Source organism: Abrus precatorius, unplaced genomic scaffold, assembly GCF_003935025.1.
Source record: "Abrus precatorius isolate BTA unplaced genomic scaffold, Abrus_2018 Scaffold3, whole genome shotgun sequence".
Taxonomy (NCBI): domain Eukaryota; kingdom Viridiplantae; phylum Streptophyta; class Magnoliopsida; order Fabales; family Fabaceae; genus Abrus; species Abrus precatorius.
Genome location: NW_020874373.1, coordinates 36367254 through 36392513, shown reverse-complemented (window position 1 = coordinate 36392513; position 25260 = coordinate 36367254). Strand labels below are relative to the sequence as shown.

At 35.4% G+C, this 25260-nt stretch overlaps 4 protein-coding genes across 10 annotated transcripts; 3 read left to right on the top strand and 1 right to left on the bottom strand.

Annotated features, from left to right (window-relative positions):
• Window positions 1–636: 636 nt before the first annotated feature.
• LOC113861398 (solute carrier family 35 member F1-like) lies at window positions 637–6251 on the top strand. The gene is made up of 11 exons (XM_027494199.1): window positions 637–957; window positions 1104–1198; window positions 2021–2078; window positions 2374–2568; window positions 2798–2874; window positions 3485–3567; window positions 3713–3764; window positions 4505–4573; window positions 5011–5097; window positions 5203–5264; window positions 5861–6251. The coding sequence occupies exons 1-11, from the start codon at window positions 837–839 to the stop codon at window positions 5994–5996; spliced, it is 1035 nt and encodes a 344-aa protein (XP_027350000.1). The 5' UTR covers window positions 637–836; the 3' UTR covers window positions 5997–6251.
• A 637-nt stretch (window positions 6252–6888) lies between these two features.
• LOC113861093 (2,3-dimethylmalate lyase-like) lies at window positions 6889–8399 on the top strand. The gene is made up of 4 exons (XM_027493704.1): window positions 6889–7363; window positions 7432–7713; window positions 7782–7904; window positions 7983–8399. Exons 1-4 carry the CDS (start codon window positions 7010–7012, stop codon window positions 8124–8126), a joined length of 903 nt encoding a protein of 300 aa, XP_027349505.1. The 5' UTR covers window positions 6889–7009; the 3' UTR covers window positions 8127–8399.
• Window positions 8400–9318: 919 nt separating this feature from the next.
• LOC113861091 (2,3-dimethylmalate lyase-like) lies at window positions 9319–13504 on the top strand. Of its 3 annotated transcripts, none has more exons than XM_027493702.1 (7): window positions 9319–10002; window positions 10069–10350; window positions 10426–10548; window positions 10954–11077; window positions 12123–12346; window positions 13117–13153; window positions 13273–13504. In XM_027493702.1, exons 1-7 carry the CDS (start codon window positions 9508–9510, stop codon window positions 13389–13391), a joined length of 1404 nt encoding a protein of 467 aa, XP_027349503.1. In that variant the 5' UTR covers window positions 9319–9507; the 3' UTR covers window positions 13392–13504. The 3 variants fall into 3 exon arrangements, with proteins under 3 accessions (XP_027349503.1, XP_027349504.1, XP_027349502.1); XM_027493703.1 differs by having other exon boundaries at window positions 10954–11104; window positions 12249–12346; XM_027493701.1 differs by having other exon boundaries at window positions 10954–11104.
• Window positions 13505–14710: 1206 nt separating this feature from the next.
• Window positions 14711–22930, bottom strand: LOC113860665 (clathrin interactor EPSIN 2-like). Of its 5 annotated transcripts, XM_027493130.1 has the most exons (15): window positions 22662–22831; window positions 21738–21828; window positions 21549–21600; window positions 21347–21426; window positions 21188–21266; window positions 20806–20889; window positions 20528–20673; window positions 19900–20247; window positions 18929–18970; window positions 18740–18832; window positions 18456–18661; window positions 17531–17724; window positions 16030–16831; window positions 15664–15993; window positions 14816–15541 (listed from the first exon to the last, which is right to left on the bottom strand). In XM_027493130.1, exons 2-15 carry the CDS (start codon window positions 21770–21772, stop codon window positions 15126–15128), a joined length of 2907 nt encoding a protein of 968 aa, XP_027348931.1. In that variant the 5' UTR covers window positions 21773–21828; window positions 22662–22831; the 3' UTR covers window positions 14816–15125. The 5 variants fall into 5 exon arrangements, with proteins under 5 accessions (XP_027348929.1, XP_027348933.1, XP_027348932.1 ...); XM_027493128.1 differs by having other exon boundaries at window positions 14711–15541; window positions 15664–16831; window positions 17531–17733; window positions 22662–22930; XM_027493132.1 differs by having other exon boundaries at window positions 14751–15541; window positions 15664–16831; window positions 17531–17733; window positions 21188–21253; window positions 22662–22883.
• Between the last annotated feature and the right edge of the window lie 2330 nt (window positions 22931–25260).

Below are 25260 nucleotides of genomic sequence, written 5' to 3'. Positions count from 1 at the left end.
CAGAAGTTGTCCACTTGCCCCCTCGTAACTGAATGGTCTTTGCCACTAAGCACATTGTTGACAGTACATTAAATATTACCTATGAACCAATAATATAGCAAAGTTAATTAATTAACCATATTCGATAATGGTCCAAGATATTTCTGTACCTTGCTGGCCGTGGAATGTAAAGTAAAACGAAACGGCCGAAACGAAAAAGGAAAAGCACATTACGCGGCTGAAAGGAGTTGTTAACCATTAAAGGAATAGCATAACTTTGTTTTATCAAAAAGCAAAAAGTAACCCATGATACAATTTTTGACCACTCCACACTCTAAAGGGACTTTATATGTTACGTATGTATGTGCAGTCACGCTCAAATTGAAGCTTGGCCAATCAAGACTTGCCTAAAGAGAATTGATTATTTACTTGGTATAATTCTTTTTATGCATATGACATTCGTTATCTAATTTAATAGCAAAAAAATATAGAAAGTACTTTTCTTAATGAGGAAAACATGACTCGTTAATTTTTTGGTCAGTAAAAAAAACTTTTTAAATTGATCTGTTTTCATAAAGAGAATTCAGATTGACTTTGTTGCTAATTTGCATAATAACAAGGATAGAGTTATATAAAAAGGTCAATGGCGCATGATGGAGTTGCGGCTGGGCAGCGAATGCGATTGATTGGACTTTGCAGTGAGAGTGAGCAATAATCGACGGCTGAAACGGAACACAACATAGCAATAATCGAATGCTTTCTCAGTTCTCACCAACCCCACCACGACAAACATTCGCTTCCGTCTAATTTCAATTAAATCACCAACACAATCCCTTTCTCTCTCTCAGTAGGAAAATATGACGATCGATTTTCACAGGTTTTGGACCAAAAACACGTTAATAGGCCTCGGATTGGGCCAGTTTCTGTCTCTTCTCATCACTTCCACCGGCTTCACTTCTTCTGAATTGGCTAAAAGAGGTTCCATCCATGCGCGCTTCTATTTCCTCTTCTCTTTTACTACTTTCTGCTCAATCTTATATTAACACTTCGCTTCCGTTTTGAATATGTGATTTAATTTAATTGTTATTAAACGCCTCATACAAATTTGTCTTTCATTATCATAGGAATTAATGCTCCAACTTCGCAGTCGTTTCTCAACTATGTGTTATTGGCGGTTGTCTATGGAAGTATTCTCATATACCGAAGGAAAGCACTCAAGGTTATATACTATATTGTTGCTTCCCAATTTTGTGCTCTACATATTGTCAATAGGATGAAATATTGCTTTTCTTTTCTAAGATTAATTCCATTATTGAATTGAAAGAGATTGATGGCAAGAACATATTTCAACAGTTTATGCATGGTCTCCCTGTATTTTTTAAATTTTTTTGGAGAATATGAAATCAATAATAAGGAATGATTTAAGTGAGAATCAAATAGGTGAGAAATTATGAATGATAATTATAAAAAGTTAAGCATAACAAAAGGATTTTTAAACATGTTACTTGAAATTCCTTCCATTTGATATAAAATTTATGCACTTAACATTTTGTAGTATTCTATAAACACCTTTTTTTTACCATCTAAATACATATAATCTAGTAATTTAGATGACTTCATCCAAGCACAAGTTTAAACTTGTTATGATTCTTCTGCCATTGTCAACTGGTGCTGTTCATTCAATGAATGGATATCAATTGGGATTGGTGGAGTGTTTGTCTAAATATCCCTATCTTTCTGTTACTCCGATACTGATACTAAAAATTTTGGTGCCAAAGAATGATTCGTTAGATGCCTGCCATAAGATGCCAAATTATTCCAGCAATCTGCAAATTTTCACAATATTTTTTGGGATGGTGGGTAGCAAACTACAAAAACATGGTCTTTTATTTTATAATGACTTGTTGGTTTTTGAGCAGAAGAGAGTGTGAGAGTGCTGCCTTTCAGAAAGATCAAGTGTTCTGCTAATTTTACTCTGTTTTTCCTTTCAATGTTTAACATTTAGTGACAACTTCACTAACTTTATATGATTCTAACACAGGCAAAATGGTACTATTACATACTTCTTGGATTGGTTGATGTAGAAGCAAATTTTCTAGGTAAGTGTTTCATAATGGTGGAGACCTAATGACTGTTATACGTAGAAAACATTGGTTGAATTGATACACTTATAAGCAGTGTGCTCAAACAACCGGCTGGCAGAACAGAATTAAAATATAATGACCAACCTATATGCCCCAAATTTAAATATTCATATCTAAGTCACTAAATTGTATTTTCCTTTCTTGCATATTTATTGGACTCTTCCAATGTATTCAAATGAAGCAAGTCATGTATTGACTTGGATGATCTTACTTGCAATGACAGCTAAACTAATTCTCATCTGATGAACAGTTGTGAAGGCATACCAATACACCTCACTTACAAGTGTGATGCTGCTTGACTGCTGGTCAATTCCATCAGTCATGCTTCTGACATGGCTTTTCTTGAAAACAAAGTATCGATTCAAAAAGGTAACTGGTGTAGTTGTTTGCATTGCCGGCCTTGTCCTGGTTGTGTTTTCAGACGTTCATGCAGGTGACCGTGCAGGTAGGCAGTTCTTTTTTTATAATGCATACTGGCATTGTTATCTTTTATTTGTACTTAACACATATATAAACCCACTCAAGCACATTGAAAAAGTGTGCGTGCAAGTGCTTCATATCTTTATTTCTGGAAATCATGCAAGTAGTAATTTTGATCCTATCTTTAATTATCATCGGTAGCATATATCATTCCATTTATGGTCGTTGTCTGATGTCATATTCACCCGTCATAGGTGGAAGCAATCCCCGTAAAGGAGACGTTCTTGTTATTGCTGGTGCTACCTTGTATGCAATCAGTAATGTTAGCGAGGTAAGCTAATTACATTTCTGCTTTAATGCATGTTCCAACACTCTTGCAAAGTTGCAATCGACAGTGGCACAACACAACAAATGCATACTCGCTAATTACTGTAGAAAATATTGATTACTATACAAAGGTTGCGGTTTCTGTCCTAAATGTAAATTTTTGTTAGGTGTTTCACTGTTTTCCTTCCACTGAATCTCAAATTTTTTCACTCTTACATAATGAATCTGGACTCTGATTCCTGTTTTTGATCCTCCCATCTCTTATCTCTCCCACCTCGTTTTCTTTTTTCAGTTTTGTACTTTATGCTTTGCTGCTTCCAGAAACTGAGAAACTCCTTGTATAGACTGTTTTAGCATGACTTGAAACACAATTTTTTTTGTCTGTATATGATTTTAAAATATGTGTTATTGCTAATATCCAATGTGTTTTAATCTGTCACTCACATGTAGCTTTAACTTATTGGCAGTGTTATGGGAGCTGTCTTGTCATGTAACGTGGCACTTAATTTCTTGAGATGTGGTCAAATCTTACATGCACACTTGACTGCTCTTATTAGTGTTTCATTATATGGAATATCCCTTGTGTCATTTTTATTATTTTTTTTTTATGGCAGGAATTTCTTGTGAAAAATGCTGATAGAGTTGAGCTCATGGGAATGTTAGGTTTCTTTGGTGGCGTTATTAGTGCTATTCAAATGTATCCTTGGAACTGATTATTTTATGAGCTCAGGCCTAATATGCATTGATTTAATCAAGGAAAAATAAAACGAGATATGGTCATTGACTTGAATTATTGCATCCTCAGTTTTCTCTTCCTGTTGTAGCCTTGATGATTATTACAGAAGTATACTTGAGCGCAATGAACTTAAATCTATTCATTGGTCAGCAGAGGCGGTAAGCTCTATCATTTCCACTATAATTGAGTAATTGACCAGATTCCACTTTAACTTAATGCCTGCAATGCATGGCTATAAGTTTCTTTCAAACATATACCTTCAGTTGACATTTTTTCAATAGATTTAAGATGAATAGTTACTCGTGTTGCCTTCCTCTTTGTCCCTCAAGAAAGAACAAATTGATGGTAATTGTATGAGAAAGGATGGTGAACATTAGATGTTATAGCCAAGCTGAGTTTAGTGGATTCAGTCGTCACCATACCTGTTATTTTTCTCTTCCATAAAATATTTGAATTGTCTGTAGATGCATGTGTGAAATGATTTAGCCAATCTCACCTAGTGAGAAAAAGCTTGAGTTTTATTGTTGATGTTGTTGCATGTGTGGAATGATTTCATTTTTATCAGTCTTGGAACTCAAGATATTGTGATTACTTACAGAAAGGCGTGAATTCAATAAAGTTGGACGACTGTATCTTCTGTTTGGGATTTTATCTTTCCATTTCTTACAAATATATATATTTACTAGCTGCCTAATATCTACCACCCCGTCTCTCAACTGGTTGCTGATCTGTGCGCTTAATGGTTATTGATATTTCTTTGTTTTTGGTTTTTATATTTTGCCACATCCTCTTATTATTTGTCTTAATATTTACATCAATTGTGTGTCATGTCACAATATGCGAGTCAGTGTCTGTAAGCATTATTATCTATGTTCATTTCTTTCAATGTTGGTTTCAGGCGCTTCCTTTTGTTGGATTTGCAGTGGCCATGTTTATGTTTTACTCTTTAGTCCCTGTTCTGCTTAAGGTGTGGATTCAAATTATATCAAGTTTTCAGCAATTTTTCTTTTCGAAATCATATTTGCTATTATGACTGGGGATCATAAAATGATGGAATGAATGCAGTTCTTTGGTTATGATATTTATCTCTCTCTCTCAGTGTTTGGTAATTTTTTATGCTGATCTTTATTTCTGGACCAGAAATATCTAATATGATGAAGCAATGTGAAAAAATTATCACTCATCGAATTTCTTGATATTCTTAGTATGGAAGAACTTTTACTTATAGTCTATTATTGTCCAACTAGCAATGGCATCTTGCTTGCTTCAGTTACCTGGTTAAAGAGGCAGGTGGTGTTTTTTAGCCTTGGTATAATTTAGCGTGGCAAAAATAGACGTTTGATATGATATCCAGATTTTACTGACAAGTATCATTTTAAATTATGCTCTGTTCGTTTGTCACAGATCAATGGTTCTACCATGCTAAATCTGTCACTGTTGACCTCTGACATGTGGGCTGTCTTAATTCGCATCTTTGCTTACCATGAGAAGGTCTGACAGTAATCTTACGGTTTTCTTCCTCACCCACTAATTCCTACTAGATGTGAGCCACATCTTCGGTGTGCTAACATTTCTTGGGCTAATTATGCTTTCCAGGTTGATTGGATGTACTTTGTGGCCTTTGGTGCTGTTGCTGTTGGGCTCGTTATCTACTCTGGGTCCGTATTATTTAATTTTCTTCTCAGTTCTCATGAAACTGTTGTTTCTGTTAGGACTTCATTTCAAGGTTTTTCTAAAATTGATTGATTTCAAAACTTATTCAGCTAATTTTAGCATGCTATTTCATGGGTTAACCTCTGCATTGAATGTCAATGATCATTAACTATGCATTTAAACCAAAAGCGTAGGCATGGCTTGGCACCATTGTCAAATTATGTTGAGCAGCAGGGTGCCCTATGCGACTCTTCTGATCATATAGCTCAGCTATTTTCTGTACGAGATCTATTACTTATCCGTTTGTGGTGGGATTTCCTGCATGATGAACTTCTATTTTGCTTTCTTGATATATTGAGTCTATTAGTTTATAAAAGGATCTATTCTAATGTACCATTGGCTCAAGGTAAAGGATAATTTCAATGGCCCCTAATTCTATATTATTTAGGTTTCCTCACAATTCGCAAATAGTCAGTTGTAGTAGGTTTAAGCTTGTGCTTATCAGAAGCAGTAGTTCGAAATCTAGTTTTCGTGTGTAGAATATCCTTTAATGTCTCTAATATATAAAGGATTTTGCCTTTGGGGTTACAATTTATTGCAGAGGTGACAAAGATGAGGATCAGCGCCCTCCTAATGCTGCTGAAGATCTTCGCCCAAGCAAACAGGATGAGGAAGCCAATTCAGCAAATCACAGCAAAGGAACTGTGGCTGGAAGCTCAAAAACTTGGGTAGCTTAAGAAAGTATAGATCTACAGATTTGTACAGGGAACAACGTGAGGAAGAGTCTCCTTCAACAAAGGAGATTATTCTAATTTTATTTTGTATTAGCTGCTCCTTCAAGACAGCAATCCAAGAAGCAAACAATTTATTATAGCTGCTGTTGCTCCCCTGTCTTATCGTTTAGAGAACGATCAGTATTTTCTTTAGACAGAATTTTGAGAAATTCTTTCTGATTTTGGAAATTAATTGTCAATATTTTAGTCAGTATGGTGCCAATGATCTGATATTATAATTTACATAAAGAAATAGATGAGAAAAAGAATCTAATATGAATAATATCCTCTCCTCCTAACCCCCCCCCCCTCCTAGATAAATTTAAAACGGTACTTGAGATACTTTATTAACAAAGAACACCACGTGGATTGAGGTGTCTTTGAAAATATATTAAAAAATAATATAAATTCAAAGTCCAATGTAATTTAATTTAATTTTGAACATGATAATGAAAATCAAAACAAATTGAATAAAAATGTGTTTTTGTCAAATAATAATTTATATGAAATTTATTTTTTAATCAATTTAATAATTTAAAAGAATTTAAATTAATTCTCAAATATCCTAATTTTATTATCATGTCTCGTGAACTGATAAATAAGTATTTATAAGATAACAAAAAAAGTTAAAATCAACATAATATTTTTATAAATTACAATTAATTAATCCACCGTAAATTTTAAAAATAAAATTCAAAGTTAAATGAGTTTTTTTATACATAGAAAAATAGAATAACATTAAGTTAATTTTAATTTATAAAAGGAAATTAATTTAATTTGTGTATATACATTTATTAAGAAGTTTATTTAAATAATAAAAATATATATTTTGCAAAGACTATCCTCCTATCAGCGTCGAGCGTTGACGTCTCGAGTCTTTCACTTTAACAGTTATAAATGAATGAGATAAACAAAGGGAGAGAGACAGAGACTGAAAATCAGGTTCTCCTCCATTGAGTTGCAATCGAATCTTGTAGATGGCGAGTGTGAGAGAGGAACCGGCGAAGGTGCTTCGTCGAATCATGGAGTCGCCGGGGGTTCACCAAGGCCCCGCTTGCTTCGACGCTCTCAGCGCCAAACTCATTCAATCGGCTGGCTTTTCCTACTGCATCACCAGCGGCTTCTCCATTTCAGCTTCCAAGCTGGCTCTCCCAGACACCGGCTTCATCTCTTACGGCGAAATCCTCGATCATGGCCGTGTCATCACTCAGGCCGTCTCCATCCCCGTCATTGGCGACGCCGACAACGGTTACGGCAATGCCATGAACGTCAAGCGAACCGTCAAGGGTTTCATCGCTGCTGGCTTCGCTGGAATCATTCTCGAAGATCAGGTTTGTTTGTTAGTTAGGTTCCCTTTCTTCTTTTTTCACTACTCATTCAATTGGACTGCCGATGCTAGGTGGCGCCGAAAGCGTGTGGACACACGCGCGGGAGGAAAGTGGTGTCCCGAGAAGAGGCGGTTACGAAGATACGGGCGGCGGTAGACGCGAGAACAGAGAGTGGCTCCGACATTGTGATTGTGGCGCGTACGGATGCTCGGCATGCTGTGTCGTTGGAGGAAGCGTTGGTGAGGTGCAAGGCGTTTGCAGATGCAGGCGCTGATGTTCTCTTCATAGATGCCCTCCTTTCAGTGGAAGAGATGAAAGCCCTTTGTCAAGTTTCTCCACATGTTCCTAAATTGGTATGTGGTTTGATTATTGTATTTCACTTCAATCATTCTTGAATGATTGTAACTGAGGGTTTTTTCAGGCCAATATGCTGGAAGGAGGAGGCAAAACGCCAATACTTAATCCTCAGCAACTTGAAGATGTTGGTTATAAACTTGCTGTTTATCCACTTTCCTTGATTGGGGTTTGCATCAAAGCTATGCGGGTGAAGTCCCTTCTTAATTAATCTCATTCTGCTGAGTCACTATTTTCATATGAATAATATCTATGGCTTAATTTGTAGGATGCACTCACTGCCATTAAAGGGGGCGGAGTTCCTCCTCCGAATATCATGCCATCTTTTGAGCAAATTAAGGATATTGTAGGCTTCAACGATTATTATGAAGAAGAGGCGCACTATGCTATAAACACCAATCAGCAGCTTTAAAAGAGAGGTTGGAGTGACAAACTCATACAAGTTACACCCTTTTACAAAGGGCATTCTAGTGTTGTCATATGGTTTTCAGAGTCTTGTGCGATTAGTCTATGCTTTTATTCACCATGTTTCTGGGTTATGTTCAGCCCCGAATATTCTATCTGCTCACTGTTTTATCAAAATAAAAGCCATCTGATTCTAGGGAAAAATCAAAGACAGAAGTAAGTATCTCATGCTGATTTATATTCATATTGTAAATGCATATTTTGCTTTCCGTTCATGCAGCAGAAGCCTTGTGATCTTGATGGTGCCAATCAGACAAATCAAAGATCCCATTATGGATCTCAGATTCTCAGCTTTTTATTATCTGGAAATTAGTACTCAATCTTTAGAATAAAGAAATTGATGAGAGAATAATCTAAAATAACAGAAACCCAACCAAGATTTTTCGCTCTAAGTGGAGTGGACTGCATGTATTAAAGGATGTCATAAGAACTTGTCCATAAATAATTGACTTTGTCTAAAGTTCTTTTTTACTTTATTAGTGAAAGGGTTATCCTTCATCGTATACGATGTAATATTACTAATAAAATAATGGATAATATGACTGTTAATAATCTCGCTCTTACACTAATATCTATAGAGATCATGTGAAAGATATTGAACCAATACATTTTCATACAAAGATAATATTGGCAAAAAACGTTTACAAAGAGGTGTTAGAAGAGCTTTGCCTCCTAAGTAGATTCACTTGTCTCAATCTAAATCGGTTGAGATTTAATGTTACTTTTAGATATTAAAAATTCAAGGAAAAAAAAATTTAAATCAATTTGTTTTTTATTTTTCCTCATGACATATGGCTTTATCTTTATTTGCAATTAAGTTCTTTTTATTTTAAGTTTCAAATCATTACTTGTGTGAACTGTGAAGTTAATTTGAATAAAAAGAAGAAGAGAGAATTATAAAGTATTTTAAATTGCTATTGTAAATTTACAATATTCTTTATTAATATGATTGCCTGTTACTTTTATACGAAAGAATTGAATCAAATTGTTAATTTTTAGTTAGCAATGAGCCAAAAAAAGTGGTAAATATGTGTTTGAAATATATTAAAAAATCTGTAAAAATGAGTATAAAATAAAATGATGTCCAAAATATTAAACAAATGTGAATCATCTAAATAATTCAATAAGAGCTGAAGCTTTTTGCAAAAACGTGTGCGAGTTTCCGTTGTGGTATCAAAAGAGAACCTCGTGGGTCCTTGGTATTGGGAAAATGGTTTAAAAAATTGAAGCAAATAATGAATTGATTTGAACATAAAGTAGTTGTTATAGAAAGAAGGAAGAGATAAAGGAGGGAGAAATAAGATTAGATTAGAAGAGTGGGAGTAGCAATGAAGGTTTCAGCACTTAGCAGTGTAAACGTGGTTCCTCATCATGGCGGGCATCGATTCCACTGGCAATCACGTTCCTTCTCGCTGTTCATTGCAAGAACGACATCTTCCAAATCAGTTGCAGTAGCATGCTCCGCTTCTTCTACTACTTCTTCTTCTTCTTCAGCCAAAGACCTTCGGCGAATCCTGGAGTCCCCAGGGATCCACCAAGGCCCTGCTTGCTTCGACGCTCTCAGCGCTAAGCTCGTTGAAAACGCGGGTTTCGAATTCTGCTTCACCAGTGGCTTCTCAATTTCTGCTGCCACACTGGCTCTCCCCGACACTGGCTTCTTGTCTTACGGCGAAATGGTCAACCAAGGTCAACTCATCACCCACGCCGTCTCAATTCCCGTCATTGGCGACGCCGACAACGGTTATGGCAATGCCATGAACGTCAAGAGAACCCTTAAGGGATATATCGCTGCTGGCTTCGCCGGAATCATTCTTGAAGATCAGGTTGGTTGGTTGGTTAGTTAGTTAGTTTTTGTTAGATTGGATTGTTAATTGCATTATTATTGGTAGATTTCGCCGAAAGCGTGTGGGCACACGCGCGGGAGGAAGGTGGTGTCGAGAGAAGAGGCGGTGATGAAGATTAAGGCGGCGGTGGATGCTAGAAGAGAGAGTGGCTCTGACATTGTGATTGTGGCGCGCACCGATTCTCGGCAAGCTGTGTCGTTAGAGGAAGCACTTTCTAGGTCAAGGGCCTTTGCCGATGCTGGAGCTGATGTTCTTTTCATTGATGCACTCGCTTCCAAAGAAGAAATGAGGGCCTTTTGTCAAGTTTCTCCTCTCATTCCCAAAATGGTATATAGTTTTGATTCTGTGCTCCCAATCCATTACAGATATGGCTAATGGTGTATGTACTCTTGTATTTTGTAGGCCAATATGCTTGAAGGAGGTGGCAAAACACCTATACTCAATCCTCTTGAACTTGAAGAGATTGGTTTCAAAATCGTTGCGTATCCACTTTCCTTGATCGGGGTTTCTATACGGGCAATGCAGGTGATGCCTCTTCCCTTTTCCTCCTTTCATATTGATTAGTATTATATGCATCCATGACACGTAGCTAGTAAATGTCTACATTTATGCTCAACTATGCATGAAACTGTGCTAAAAGAATAATTTCTCATATTTCACACATGGTGGGTAGTTTGCCCCTCTCCTTAGGGTGAATAAAAAAGGAACGTACAGCCATGGAACATGATTATGGGAGGATGGTTGGAAACTCATGTTTTTGCAAATTTATGACATTGGTATTGGCCTTTTAACTCCGTTATAACTAGCCATAGTGTTGAACTTGAAACTCATTATTCTTAAAACCTGTTTCACCTTTTGTGATATTTCACTGGAAGTAGCATTTAGATTTTATTCTGTACAGATAAATAAAGTCTATGATTGTATTTGTAGGATTCTCTCACTGCCATTAAAGGAGGCCGTATTCCTCCTCCAGGAAGCATGCCAACTTTTGAAGAAATTAAGGATATCTTAGGTTTCAATGCTTATTATGAAGAAGAGAAGCGTTACGCCACAAGTACCAATCAGCAGCTGTCAAAGGGAGGTAGGACAAACAAATCTTAAATAAGTAAATAATGACCCTTCTATAAAGGGACATTGTGGTATAATATGGCAGTAGGCTTCTCAAAGTCATAGGGAATGTACGCCTACTTTATATTCTTGTTAGTTAATGAATTCATTATCACTTCTACCAAATTATAGCTTAATGGTTGAATTTGGAACTTAAATTCCATTATCATGTGTTGGGCTTTTTTTTTAGGGGGTTGAGGGGGCACTTGATGATGAATTGAATCACCTTATGGATTCGTATCTTCATGTTGAGAAAATCTTTTGAACTTCATTACCAAATAAACAAAAGCCATCCAATTAACCAATTAATCATAGATAGTCATGAGAAAATTAGACAGCTTTCTTTTCATCCGTGAATTTCTTTGTTTCAGCTCTAGGCAAGAATCAAAGACAGAAGTAAAGGTAGTGCTGACCCAGAGGAATTTTAGGGGTGGGGAGGACAAAGGTACCCCCCACCCAATAATTTTTTAAATATTCATATACAGGATTAATTTTTTATTATGAGTCTCCTTAACCTTAATTTATTATTTGACTCCTATATATATTAAATTTGAGTACTCATTCTCAAGAATATTTTTTTTCTTAACCTACTCTCTCATCATTCTCCATGACTTCTTTGAATTGTGATGTACTATATCAAATTAATGGTTGATTCACGTAAATTATTTCCATTCTTATATTATTAAAATACTATCCTCATTCTTAACAATGAGAATATCTTTTATTGTACTTATTTTTTTAAGACCCTTGATTTCATCATTACTAAACAACAGTTATATCTTCTATTTCTAAATTTTACCTAAATTTAAAAATATTCATGCAATGCATGAGAAGTTTGCTATTTAGGATAAATATATATGGTAAAGTTTGTTTATTTTCTGGCCCCTCCCTTACACAGTTTCTGGATCCGCTACTGCATGCTGATATTCACATTGTAAATATATATTGTGCATTCCATTCTTGCATTCTCATAGCAATTAGTTATTTGTCAGAGAGCAGTAGCCTGTACAGTATACAACGCAGAGATCAAGTTGATACAGAGCAGACAAGCCAAAGTCTCAAAGATCCTATTGTTGAAGTTATAACACCTGATGATATGTACAATAAATATGGTGCAGATAGTTCAAGGAACCCGTTTTCTGGTATCTGGTCCCGGACTTTGAGAGTAAAAATAACTGGAAGAGATGGATTTGAGAAACTTGATCTCAGGATTCCTGTAAGTGATCATACTACACTCCCCAGATATTCTAAAAGAAAATGAAAAAGATTATTTATTCATATTAACTGATCAGAACTAGTTAAGGATGCAGCCTGCTGATTTCCATTTACAACATCATGATTTATCAAGAGTTTCAGCAGCTTAAATTTGTCTCTGGAGTTCCCAACTTTTTATTCTAGCCCAATTGCTTACATTTATCAAAAATTCATGTGTACTTTTATTATTTTACCTTTTTGGTTTGTCCCTTATGCATGCAATGTGGCATGCGTTGATCTCACTGTATTCTGCTTCCTTAAGTCTGACTTCATGAACTCCTGTAGTTTTAATTGAACAATTAGTCTCGGGCAGCAGAACTATCGGATATGTTGCACTGATATTAATAATTGGATTGATCCATTTGGAATCCTAATAGTGGTGTGAGTAGTATAATCAGATGTGCCAGTATCCTGAATTAACCACCTTTCTTCCACCACCTATTGCTTGCCTTTCTCCTGTTTTTGAAAAGAAAAGGAAAAAAAATAAAAATAAAGGAATATAGAACCCGGTATTTTGTGTATGAATGCCTGTCTGCAACATGTTTGTTTTGTACTGCATTCTGCGGAGGCTTTCTCCCCATGTTGTGGTTATGCATACTTTCTATACCCCTCCATGGTCATTATTCAGCTATTCATTTTAAAATTATGTGTATAGTCAGTTGAATGTTGCTCCAAGTAAGGTAAGATTTCCTGTTTCCTTTGCTCATAATACATATACTTTGCTATTTACAGGCTGGATTTCTCGACGGAATCACAAACATAGTACCTGGTACTCTATTTAGAAATTTTTTTATAGTGTACTAGTAGATGTCTATTCCAAAATTGTGTCTCAAGTCAAAAGGTTCTTTTTCACTATTTCTGGTGGTTAATTTTGTCATAATTCTACAGCTTTGGGTGGTGTAAACCTCAAAGAACTATTGGACGATGCAGCAGAAGAAGTTGGGGGAAAACTGTTGTTAGATTTTAATGACAGGATGGGCGACAGGATTCAAGTATTTCTGGAGTGATTCTACATTGCTCGAGTTTCTCAAGTTCAACGGACCTGTTCTGGACAACTGTACTTTTCTTTGAAATAAAATAAGAAATTAAGATAAAGGAAATAGAGTGGATTTTCATGCAAAACGGCGTCTAAATTTTTTCGAAGCGCATTCTTTCTATACCCCTCCATGGTCATTATTCACAACTAGACCGACTGCTTCCACCTTAATTGTTTTCAAGGAACAACAAAGCCGAAATATATATTTAATTTTTATAGTTAATGTAACGTTTATTTATAAATTAATTTTGTTATATATATATATATATATAAAGTGTTCTATTAAGGTTTAATTTTTGTTGATTTAAAGATGTTAATAAAAGTTATCGTTCATTATTTTAATGCTATTAAGTTATGATAATATTTTACTGCTGGTCTTATAAAGGTAAGAATTAGAATGTAACAAAATATATATAAATAAATTAAAAATATTTTTACAGTGTCTATAAATTTAAAAGGATTCTTATATTTTTATTAAATCAATGGTTATTATTGTTTAAATATTTTAAAAATTAAAGAATATTTGTCTTTATAAATAGATTACCTTTCACTATCTATTATATATATTTAATATAATATTAACAGTTATAATTATTTTATATGAAAACATAAAATGTATATTTTCAAAATATATGAATTAATTTGTAAAGAGTGAATTGTAAATGTTTATTTTAACAAAATTAAAGCAGGGTACGGGATTCGTCCCCAAGGAACTCGGCGTCCAACATCAAAAGCATGGTATGTAAACCACCAAACTATCGAGTAAGTATCCAACACGAAAAGCACGGTGTCAACACCATTCACTTAAAAGCAACGCGAATCAGATAACTTTAAACGACAGTGCACAACCCCAAAAGCAAAAGCATGCATTAAACCCCGCTTCTTATTTTACGTGACTTAATAATGTACTCTTTTAGCCGCACTCGATCTTCTTTCAGTATCATTTGTTAAACGTGTAACACTAGCCATAAAATTATCAAAAGGAGACTCCTTTTAGGTGTAGATGGCTCCATCTAGCTAAAAATGATAATAAAAAAAGGAAAAAGAAAAGGTTTTGAAGTCGCTAGCAAGCTTGGATAGTAGTAATGGACACTCACAAGGAGTGAAATGGATTCCATTCCATGATTACCTCGCAACACTCCAAAATATGAAACGATATTCAGAATTGAGCTAACAGAATTGTTTATCCCAAGGTTGCATGAGTGTGGTCAGCATGCCAACATAAAAACTATGGACCGACCTGTCTTACAAAGGCACGAATTTTCAGCAAGAAATTAACAACTTAAAAGGATAAATCATTGAATTGCAATCCTTAGATTTGAGGCAAATGGAAAAAGTACAACGGAAAAAAGAATATATTAATATCAAACCACCTGTTGGTGTTCAAAAAATGAGGAACAAGCATAGAATGTAATAACCCAAGCAAGGTTATTCTATCCAGTCACTGGTACACAACATTGATGCTCAAAGCACCTACAGAGGGTGACCCAAAAAAGAATGAATGGTAACAGCATATTTATAACAAGAATAAACATACATCACACTGGGTCACTTTACAGAAAATTGCAACTTCGATGATACACCGCTATAAATTCAAATGTCACAAAGTAGACTACTAGTAGCACTGATATTGGCTTTCTTTTCTCAACTTGTAGCAAAACAATAATATTTCACCTTGCTATCTATCTAGGCATAGTGTTCAATCTCATCGGTATCCACCATATGGCTGTTGAGCGTAACTACCTGGACCCATCATGGGGTTATAACTACCTGGCATGTTGGACCCAGGTGGAGGCATTCCAGTTTGGGGTTGCATCTGGAACCCTTGTCCCATACCCATCCCCCCCATCCCCATACCCATTGAACCACCATAGCCTCCCATACCCATACCAACACCAGAACCATTACCCATGCCCATGCCCATGCCTGAACCCATCATTGGGTTTGCAGGAGGTCTGAGAGCACCAGCACCAGCCCGGCCCATACCCGAACCTGATCCCATAGCTTTACCCATAGTTATAGTTGATGTTACAGTTGTGGTAGTGGGCTTCTCCATTCTCTTTTCCTTCCTATTAATGGCTTCGAAGTCAATCCCAATGTCAGCTAATGGATTTGTTTTAGCTGCATGCAAAAAACAAAAGTTAATAATTTGTCTAGATAAGATCAACATTCTAACTGAAGCATGCTGCAGAAAGAAACTAAAATTCACAAACAGCATGGTTTGCAGAGCTCTAAGCACTCACGTCCAGAAATATTCAAATTAACCAGTCCCCTGCTTAGTGTATCTGCCCACACTGTTGATTTTGTCTCAAACTTGTCCTTGTCCTTGTCCTTGGATGGTTGAGAAACTAAGGAATTGGATCCCATTGAAATAGCATGCTGTGAAGTATTAGGAGCAAGTGACTGATTGGTAATTGGTGAGCTAAAGGGGGCTGCATTCCCTTGTCCAATGAAGCTCTGACTGTTAAATTGTGATGCTTGATTGGTTGGGGAATGAGGAGACATATGTGTAGTAGTGTGAGCAGTAGATCCTCCATGATAAGAAAAGTTTGTGTTCTGTGACAGCTGTCCTGTTGGAGCTTGAGGACCCATGTGTGAGGGAAAAGCTGCTGTAGATCCTTGTGGCAGGAAATTCCCACTGTTCATAGACCCATTATATCCATTTTGAGATTGAGGAGACATGTTTGGAGCTCCTAAAGTAAGAGATCCATCGTGGGAGTGCAATCCACCATATATACCACTCGATGGTGCAGGATGACCACCTTGAAAAGGTGGTTGCACGGGTTGGCCAGTTGACGATGAAAATGCATGTAAGCCAGGTTGACCGGTATGAGATGAAAAGGGTGGTTGTGCATATTGACTAACGGGAGCTGAAAAAGATGATTGTACTAGTCCCGGTTGGCCATTAGGAGTTGAAAAGGGTTGTTGGGGAAGTTGACCTGTAACTGGAAAGGTTTGTGCAGGTTGACTGGTAGTGGCTGAGAAACCTTGCTGGGTAAGTTGGTTTGTTTGTTCAGAAAATGGTTGTGATGCCATTTGACCAGATGAAGCAGTAAAGGAAGGTGAAGGCTGGGCAAAAGCTGGAGCTGAAATGTTCTGCTGTGAAGTCATATCAGGTAGTGGTGCAAGAGGAAGAATGTCTGCAAGGATATCGGTTTCCTGCTGTGAAGATGACAAATCTTGAGACAAAAACTGAGAGTTTGTAGAGAAAGGTTGAGTTTCACCGGCAACGGGTGCAGAGTATGGTACAACAGAATATGAGTCCCCAAACCCAAAGCTAGAGATGGTTTCTGCACTAAGACCGTTTGGTTGGGATGGTTCAATACTCTGATATGTCTGGGGTTGAGATGGAGCAGTTTCAGTGGAAGAAATAGCCTTGAATGGGGAGTCACCAAATGGATCTTCAAATGACTGCCATAAATGAAATTTTTAAACAGTAATTTGCAGATGTATCTAAAACTAAATGATTATTCAAAGCTCAGTGCTGAAATAGATAATGCCCTTTCTAGAAATATAAAATAAATTCTCAAAATTCTACTGTCATTTTAGTCCACAAACAGGATTAATATGAAATAATATGGTACGTTTCTTGACAAAAACTCTTCCACCAACTAGTCAGAGTCTGTTAGGGTTCAAATATAAAATCAAGGTAAGGATTGAAAAAAAATGATGATTTTATTGATCACTAGAAAGAATTAGGACTACAAAAGAATCCCTCAGAGGTAACAGCTCCTGAACAGAGAATGAAATTCTCCCCAAAACAACCAACAGAAACAATCATGCCTCAATCAAGAAACTAACTACCTATTTATAGAATCTGTTAGCAATATTAACAAACTAATAAACAGCTGACTCTTTTCTACCCTTCCTCCCAAAATAAACCTTCCACACTTTAGGTCTCTTATTGACATCAATCATATGTTCCTCAGCCACGGTTCTAACACATTCACACATGCTAAATCAAAAGGAACAGAGATAAGGCATAAAGGTGGCAATTATAAGAATTCCAAATACAAATCCATTCTTTCAGTACTATGTTCAAAACATACAAAAGAAAGGGCAAATACTTTTATTTAACTAAAAAGTAGAAGCAATCAAACAAATGCCTACCTGATTGAAATTATCGGACCCAGATGACAGTGCTGCAAAGGAAGCTGTTGAACCAGCATTTGCATCAGGGGCTGCAGTTGCTGATGCAGGTACAAGAGACAATGCATCTGAAGAGAATGAGTCCGAGAGGGAACCAAGCAAGTCCATTTCAATATTCTGAGAGGTGGCTGGAGCAGAGTGGGTTGCTGGGGTAGTGTGGGTTGCTGGGGCAGCGGGAATAAATATAAACATATCATGAGTACAGGGCATAGTAAATGTTATTTACAAAGAAAGTGGTATAATTAAGTCATTAATACAAGATCTTCAAGACCATTAATGTCATATTTATTTCAGCATAATTTTGATGAAGAAATTATTTTTCTAAAATCTCCCTTGAGAAGCTGGCAAGAAAAATGGTTATTTCTCTAAATTAAACTAATCCAAACAAGCACTAAATCTAAACTCCCAAATGACTTCCAATGGTAATTCATCAAATGTCAATCAGAGTTGTGCCATTGATTTTAGAAGTATGACTGGAGTGTTTGTCTTGACCACAGTCATATACCACTCAAAATACATATAAATGAAAAGAATTGTAATTAAGAGCTAAAGTAGCAAACGACCAACTTTTAACACTAAAGAATGTAGGGAAATTCTTATTAATGGATTTAGGATTCAGTTTCAAGTCTTTCAAATTTATGCATGTCGCAGGGTGTACATACCACTCCAGAGTCCGTGCAGCACTGAAAAATTACCATAACCTATTTCACTCTAATTGTTACCAGCACATGTGGGCAGCAGAAATTGTCACAAATTTTCAAATTGTCAAACAATTTTCTAAGTGTGTCAAACTCATGGTGTTTAGTACCACAAGGAGGATCAGTCACAAACATACTGATCAATGAAGAACAAGTGGGCAACATAATATAATACTATAAATTAGCACCTGATGCAGGACCACGTGGGTCAAAAAAATCATCAGTGGCCTCAGTTTCCTGGGTTCCAGCTGCAGCAGTGCTGGCAGCAGTAGTTGGCTCGCTTGGATCACTGTTTACAGGAGAAGATTCTGTAGGAGAAGAAATTTGACTAGGATTATCATTTGCATGAGGAGATGAGCCTCTTGGAGCAGATGCTGCAGAAGTCTCCACATCCCTGCAAATGAAATAATATTAGCAAGAGATTCTGTTGTGAATAAATGTTGTCAGTTGTCACTGGTATAAAAGTTCATACCTATCACTGTGTACAGGGCTGCGAGATTCACCAACAGCTTCTTCATAGCTCGGAGGAGCACCCGCATTTTGCTCAGAAAGTTTCCGCTCAAGCCTGCCCATTTGTATTGTATATTATCAACCTTAAAAACACCTAGCAGCAATATGCATGCATGGGAGAGAAAGAGTGCATTTCTATGATGAAATATACCTTGCTTCCAGAGATTGGTCTTCAGCTTTAGCATTGCTTCCTCTGAGAGATCATTACATAAAAGGATCAAGTTAGAAGCACAAATAATTCTCATCAGAGAGCAATAAAATCACATTAATCCCCACGCTCTCAAAATATTGGGAAGAAAATTTAAGAAAAAAGGGCTTGCATCTTCAAGCAAACTTCATTATTGCTACTAAAGATATTAAACCATATTACTTGCATCATTTGAATCAGTATCAGAGCCCCAATAAAAGCTTAGTTCACAATTTCCTTCTCTGTCTCTCTCCATGACTCTATGTCTAGCATTTGAGTAGCAAAATGATGATATATTAAAGTAATACTCCTATTCTGAAAATTAAATAGCAACAAATGAAAGCTATTTCTCTCAAAATGAAAGCTAGGAGTCACTAATGAACAACCTATATGTCATCAACTCGAAGCAATAATGTGAAAATAAAGATGACAACAAGAAGGTCATGTTAAGAACTAAAATAGCAACAAATGAAAGCTATTTCTCTCAAAATGAAAGCTAGGAGTCACTAATGAACAACCTATATGTCATCAACTCGAAGCAATAATGTGAAAATAAAGATGACAACAAGAAGATCATGTTAAGAACTAAACATACTTATTGAACAAACTATTGAACAAAGGGCCATGCTTAATGCCCCTAATGAAATAAACATACTTCTACAACAAATTATTGAACAAAAGGCCACGCTTAATGCCCCTAAATGATCAGCACTAACTAAACCAAGGGTCAAGTATGGAAAAGGATCAAAGTTTTAATCCTTCAGTTTATAGGAGATTCTCAGGAGTCAGGATACATGTGTATTTTACATAATCAATTACCAAAAGAGAGAGTAAACAGTGAGGGCCATTCCTTAAAGGTTAAAACAATTATCTCTTGCATATTTTTTGACTATAAGAATAATTAATCAAAGGTGTTATATCATTCAAGTTCATACCGAGATGAGTGCTGGCCATCATCATCATAACTACGATCTCTATCAGAGCTCCTGCTTCTTGAATCATATGGGTAATCATCACCTCGACTTCTTCCCCTGTAGTCATCATCTCTGTAACTGTCCCTGTCCCGACCATAACGTTCCTCATAATCTCTACCATATCTATCTCCATCACGACCATATCTGTCATCATCTCTATAGCCCCATTCTCTTTCTCTTCCATAACCGTATCCATTTCTATCCTCCTCCCTGCTTCCATAACGATCATCATCATACCTGTCACCATGGGCTCCACTGCTTGAATATGAACCAGGCCTATACATTCCACCAACTGAATTGTTGCGAAACCTGGTGAATCATATAAGAAAGATAATATCTCTTAAAGATTGACAAACTTACATACATATATAGAAGCAGATTTCACAGACTCTACATCTGAATTTAGATTTATATTCCAGAAACCCAAGACACAAAATCAATAGTATAAAAATCCAGGAAATTAAAAACAAAATATCTACTAAGGCAATGTCTGATGCTTGATAAATAAGAGAGTAGATATAAAATTTATATCATAACTGGAAAATAACAAAGTACAAATTATCAATAGCATTAATGAGAGGAGACGTACTTGTCCCTGTTAGCAGCAGCCTTCTGCCTAACTTCTGTGATTCTTTCTTTATCATTCACAAGGACAACCAGACTTTGAGATTTCTTCCGGACATTGTTTCCTTGATCTCTTCCGCTGGAATCAACATATTGAAAATCGGACAATGTCTGTTCATATGATGAGTACAATCTTATCAGGTTAGATTAAAATTCTAGATCATTTCAACACAAATAGGGACCTGCATAGCAATTATCCAACAGTACATAAATTTTAAGTAGGAATGACTAAATGAGAATTACTGATATTTGATATGCATGTTCTCTGATCTCATCTATGACTCGCTCAGACCCATTAGCCACCAAGAACTCTAGCACCGTCAAAGCCTGTCGTTGAACAAAGGGCAGTTAATATAAAAACTTATAAAATGAACTATTATTTAAGAAAGTAAGATTAACAGTAAATGAAAAAGACAAACAAAACAGAATTCTTAATGTGCAAAGAGCCCATCATCATTAAAATAGGTACGAAGTTACAAACAAGTATTAAGATGTATATCATAAATTGAAGGGTGCATTGAAGGGTTGATGGAATAATATGTCACATTATGATAGCAACAAATAAACAAGATTAGCAGCATCTGCTAGCACTTGCATCCAAAACATAAAATAGTTTGAGCCAAACCTTGTAGACATGCCGCCAATTCTTGCCAGTGTCATTAATGCGCTTCCAGATTACTGCCATTATCATCTGGTACTCATGGCTGCATGCGTGCTTAAAAATGAGATTCTAAGCAGTAATATATAAATGTCAAGCGTACAATTATTAAGAGCCTAAGCTTACGGGTTTCTGGTTGCCTGAGCAATATCTGCAAGAAGGGATCCATGAGGACCCCATGGTTCATTGCTGGTAGCATCAAGAACCTGGTATAGGGGAGAGAAAACAATGAATCTAATTTAGATTTTGCAAAAAAAGATCATGATAAATTTAAGCATAGTCAACATCTATTTCATGAGCGAGTATCACATTGAAAAAAAAAAACTACCTTCTGTTCAATTCCAGGAACTTTCAGCACTTTCTTGTTTACTTCTCTTTTACTGCAGAATACAGGGAAGAGTAAGACATTAAGGAAATAGAATTGACCTCTAAAATAGTAATAATAAACACCCAAAATGGCAATCGTATACATGAAAAATCAAGCCATGTTTAATAAATAATAAACAATTATACTTACAGGTCTCTAACAGTTTGACCAATAGCTTTCTTCATTGTAACTGGTGTTCAGTACTTCAGTACAAGCTAAGAACCAGAGCCAATAGCCCAAACTGCAATGTACAAATAAAGCCCGCTTCAAATTGTCATGCACTGGTTCAATAAAAACTCAGAGTTTCTTTACAACATATTGGTCACTCGAAATCCAAAAGGATATTTTCAAGCATTATTATCTGTTTGTTGTCATACTCGTACACCAATTTGCAATAATTTTAAGAAAAAGCCAGTTAGCCAGAGACTTGATATATTTATCAAATAAGACAGCCAGCAGTGGTAAGCAAATATCAATGTCTGTTCGGTTTATAACGAGTAGGATGAGCAACAAACATGTATCAAGTGAAAATTCAAACCATCTATTCCAAGGAGCACCCAAGGGTGTTGTTACCTCAAAATTCAAACACAATTGAGTGCCAAACACAATTATATAGAAAAAAAGAAAGTTGCAGATAAAAACTCAAGAAAGGAATGAAAACAAGTCCAACGTGAATTTTGCGAGAACGATCCAAATTGTGAATCGTTTAAAAGAAGAGGAAGATATCTATCACCATTATACCGTATCACGTCTGATAAATTTCACCCAGTGGTCAATCGTATCTATCAAAGTTCAAACAATCAAAACAACACATTGAAGGAAAGTCTCTCATCGAAACCGCAGAAAATCCAGAAGATCCAAAACACCACCGAACTCAAAACAATAAACAAAAAACCAACGGACGCACCGCACCATAGCTAAATCAAACCCCAAATCTAAAGATAAAATAAAAAAAAAAAATCCTCAATAAACATTCGCCGCCGAAGAAAACAAAATCATGAAGCACAAGAAAGCACAGAAACAAATAATAAAATGAAAAGAAACGAAAGCGAAGGCAGATCTGAGAGATCGAACCTAATTCAACGGTACAAATTCGTCGGCAGAACGAAGAAGGGAACCAAAGGCAACGTTAGAGAGAGAGAGAGAGAGAGAGATTGCAAATTTGCAAGAACTCTCTGAGTTGTATTGTCTCAAACAATAATAATATTACGTTTGGGAAAGAGAAAACACACACAATACTCTCTCTCTTTCTCTCTTTCTCTCTCTACGATTTCGGAGTTAATGTTAAACGGAAGCAAAAAGGACGAGGCAGACAGCGCAACTTACACGCAGAAAAAAGAATTAAGGAATATTACTTTTTTCGAAATTTATTTTTATGTAATTAATTAATAATTACTGCTAAAACATTTTTTTTATCCGTTATGCTTTTATTAGCATTGCCATCTTCTTTTGAAAAAGTTTTGGGAAATAATAATAATGATGATGTGAGTGTAGGGGGCATCAAGGAAGGTGGACGGTGAATTGGTTCAAGTCCTTGTGATGTCCCTTTTGACAGAAATGTCCCAACTCATATCTTACTATTATTTCTTGGTGGATCAATCTATTTTATTTTATTTTTATCATGCTTTTGTCAAAATAATTAGGCTTGTTCAAAGCAAGCCAGCTTGTTGACCCCATGAAGAACATAAATATTTTACTTTCGTTGTAAATTTTTTAAACATGTTGGAATAGTGTTGCAATTTTGACCCTTCACGAGCCATTAGGAGCCCAAATGATGTATAAGGTCAAAATTATTAAATACAAGTGTTCTTTGTTACGTACGTGTCGCACTTTTGTTTTGACGTCTTCCTTCAACAGCTGAGAGAAATATTGAATCATGTTTTCTTCATACAAAAGGATCATACATCGTTTCATAGCTTATTGTCTACCAATTATTTGTTAGATATAGAAAATGTGAATAATCTTAGGTTACTCATCGTAGTGTAATAAAGGAAAGTCACGTATTGATGTTGAAGGTTAGAATAATCAAACTTGTTTGACCCCCACCGTCTAAACTCACAAGTAAGACGAATTTAGAAAAATGAAAGTGGATGAATTTTTCTTTTTCTTTTATTATAATTGCACTAAATTTATTCGATGAATTGCTAGAAAAAAAAATGTGTTTTAACATTTACTCCTTTCAATAAAGTAAATTTATTACTATTTCAAGTTATTTTTTTGTCATTAAACTTTTTTTAAAATTAAAATTTTATCAATTAATATATTGAATGTACAACAAGTATTAAAATAAGTGCATTGATACAATTTTTAATGTTTTTTAAAATTTCTTAATGCACTAATTAGCATTATCCCTCCATTTCGGAAAAGTAGATAGTTTTATAAAGATGAGAGCTAGTAGTGTTAAAATGTTCTATTCCTCGACGTTATATGTGTCTATCACATTGAAGAGATTGTTTAACAACTATTGAATTATATTGGAGAAGGTAATCATATTTAGGAGGATTCAAAATTATTAAGGACCGATGTAATTATGGGTGCATTGTTGTTAAACAAGAAATTCTCCTTTCAAAAAATTGAAATTTGCATGCATCATTGAATAAGTGGATTATTAAATTTTCACCCCTTTTTTTATTACTATAGAAACACCGTTTACTCGATTTTCATCGCAAATGTAAATTTAAACAAATCGCACAAACTAAATGTTATTTTTTACGTAGAGTTAGACCTATTTTGACGTTTACGTAGAGTTGGGAGAACCAGTCATTCCCCCAGTTGCAGGGTTCACGGATTCCAAATCATCCGTTTGTTTCCATTGCAAATTTGGAACGTCATAATGAATTCTCATTTCTCTCATATACATCACTCTATTTTTAAATTCGTCTTTCTTTTAATAAAAATCAATTAGACTCCACCTGTTTAATAGTTTCTTGTTATATACAATTTAAAATAAATTGACCTAATCCTATTTTCATTCATTTTTCTAGAGAAACTGTACATAATGAATCCTATTTCCCGGTTATTATTAGGCCTAGCTAATTAATGTCCATGCCTGGGTTAATTCTAAGTTCTAACAAAAAAAGATTACAAATAAAAAGATATTCCTTTTCTAATAAAATAATGATTTCTTTAGGTTTACAAGAATTGAATGAAGTAATTCAATATGCTCTACAGTGCAGTCACCGTCACCATCACATGTGGAGAAAAAAGTGAAGGTTCTTTGCCAATTAACTTGTCTGATTTTTGGTATCTGTTCTTTATTCTGTTCATGACATCTGGAATGCTAGTGGCCTTGAGTTTTGCATCTGCCATCTATTTCCCAATTTAACAAAGACTCCACCGCATATATACAGCATATTCAAGAGTACTAATTAAGAAATTTGTAAATAATTTTTTTTATTATAAATTATATTAAAAGTGAATTAAAAAAATGTAATAAATATATTAATAATACATTTTATAATTTTTTATTTTACTTTCCTTAACGAATGATTTTGAAACATTATATTGATTAATACTTTGTTAACATAAAATAAAAATGATTAACAAATGTATGTAAGGTACTGGTTAAAACATTAATAAAAATATTGTTAATGCATAGTTAAACGTAGTTTATTATTGATTAACAAGATGCAATAAAATAAATAACAGTGAAAACGAGACTAAATGTAATATC

Excerpts from the sequence above, each read along its gene's own strand:
- LOC113861398 (XM_027494199.1), top strand. The coding sequence starts at position 837 with ATGACGATCGATTTTCACAGGTTTTGGACCAAAAACACGTTAATAGGC. Across the intron at positions 2,569-2,797 it reads TCATGCAGGTGACCGTGCAG|GTGGAAGCAATCCCCGTAAA; the intron begins GTAGGCAGTTCT and ends CACCCGTCATAG. Across the intron at positions 4,574-5,010 it reads TAGTCCCTGTTCTGCTTAAG|ATCAATGGTTCTACCATGCT; the intron begins GTGTGGATTCAA and ends CGTTTGTCACAG.
- LOC113861093 (XM_027493704.1), top strand. The coding sequence starts at position 7,010 with ATGGCGAGTGTGAGAGAGGAACCGGCGAAGGTGCTTCGTCGAATCATG. Across the intron at positions 7,714-7,781 it reads CTCCACATGTTCCTAAATTG|GCCAATATGCTGGAAGGAGG; the intron begins GTATGTGGTTTG and ends GGGTTTTTTCAG. Across the intron at positions 7,905-7,982 it reads TTTGCATCAAAGCTATGCGG|GATGCACTCACTGCCATTAA; the intron begins GTGAAGTCCCTT and ends CTTAATTTGTAG.
- LOC113861091 (XM_027493701.1), top strand. The coding sequence starts at position 9,508 with ATGAAGGTTTCAGCACTTAGCAGTGTAAACGTGGTTCCTCATCATGGC. Across the intron at positions 10,549-10,953 it reads TTTCTATACGGGCAATGCAG|GATTCTCTCACTGCCATTAA; the intron begins GTGATGCCTCTT and ends TTGTATTTGTAG. Across the intron at positions 13,154-13,272 it reads AATCACAAACATAGTACCTG|CTTTGGGTGGTGTAAACCTC; the intron begins GTACTCTATTTA and ends ATAATTCTACAG.
- LOC113860665 (XM_027493128.1), bottom strand. The coding sequence starts at position 21,772 with ATGAAGAAAGCTATTGGTCAAACTGTTAGAGACCT. Across the intron at positions 20,674-20,805 it reads AACATGCATATCAAATATCA|ACATTGTCCGATTTTCAATA; the intron begins GTAATTCTCATT and ends TCATATGAACAG. Across the intron at positions 16,832-17,530 it reads GGTCCGATAATTTCAATCAG|TCATTTGAAGATCCATTTGG; the intron begins GTAGGCATTTGT and ends CATTTATGGCAG.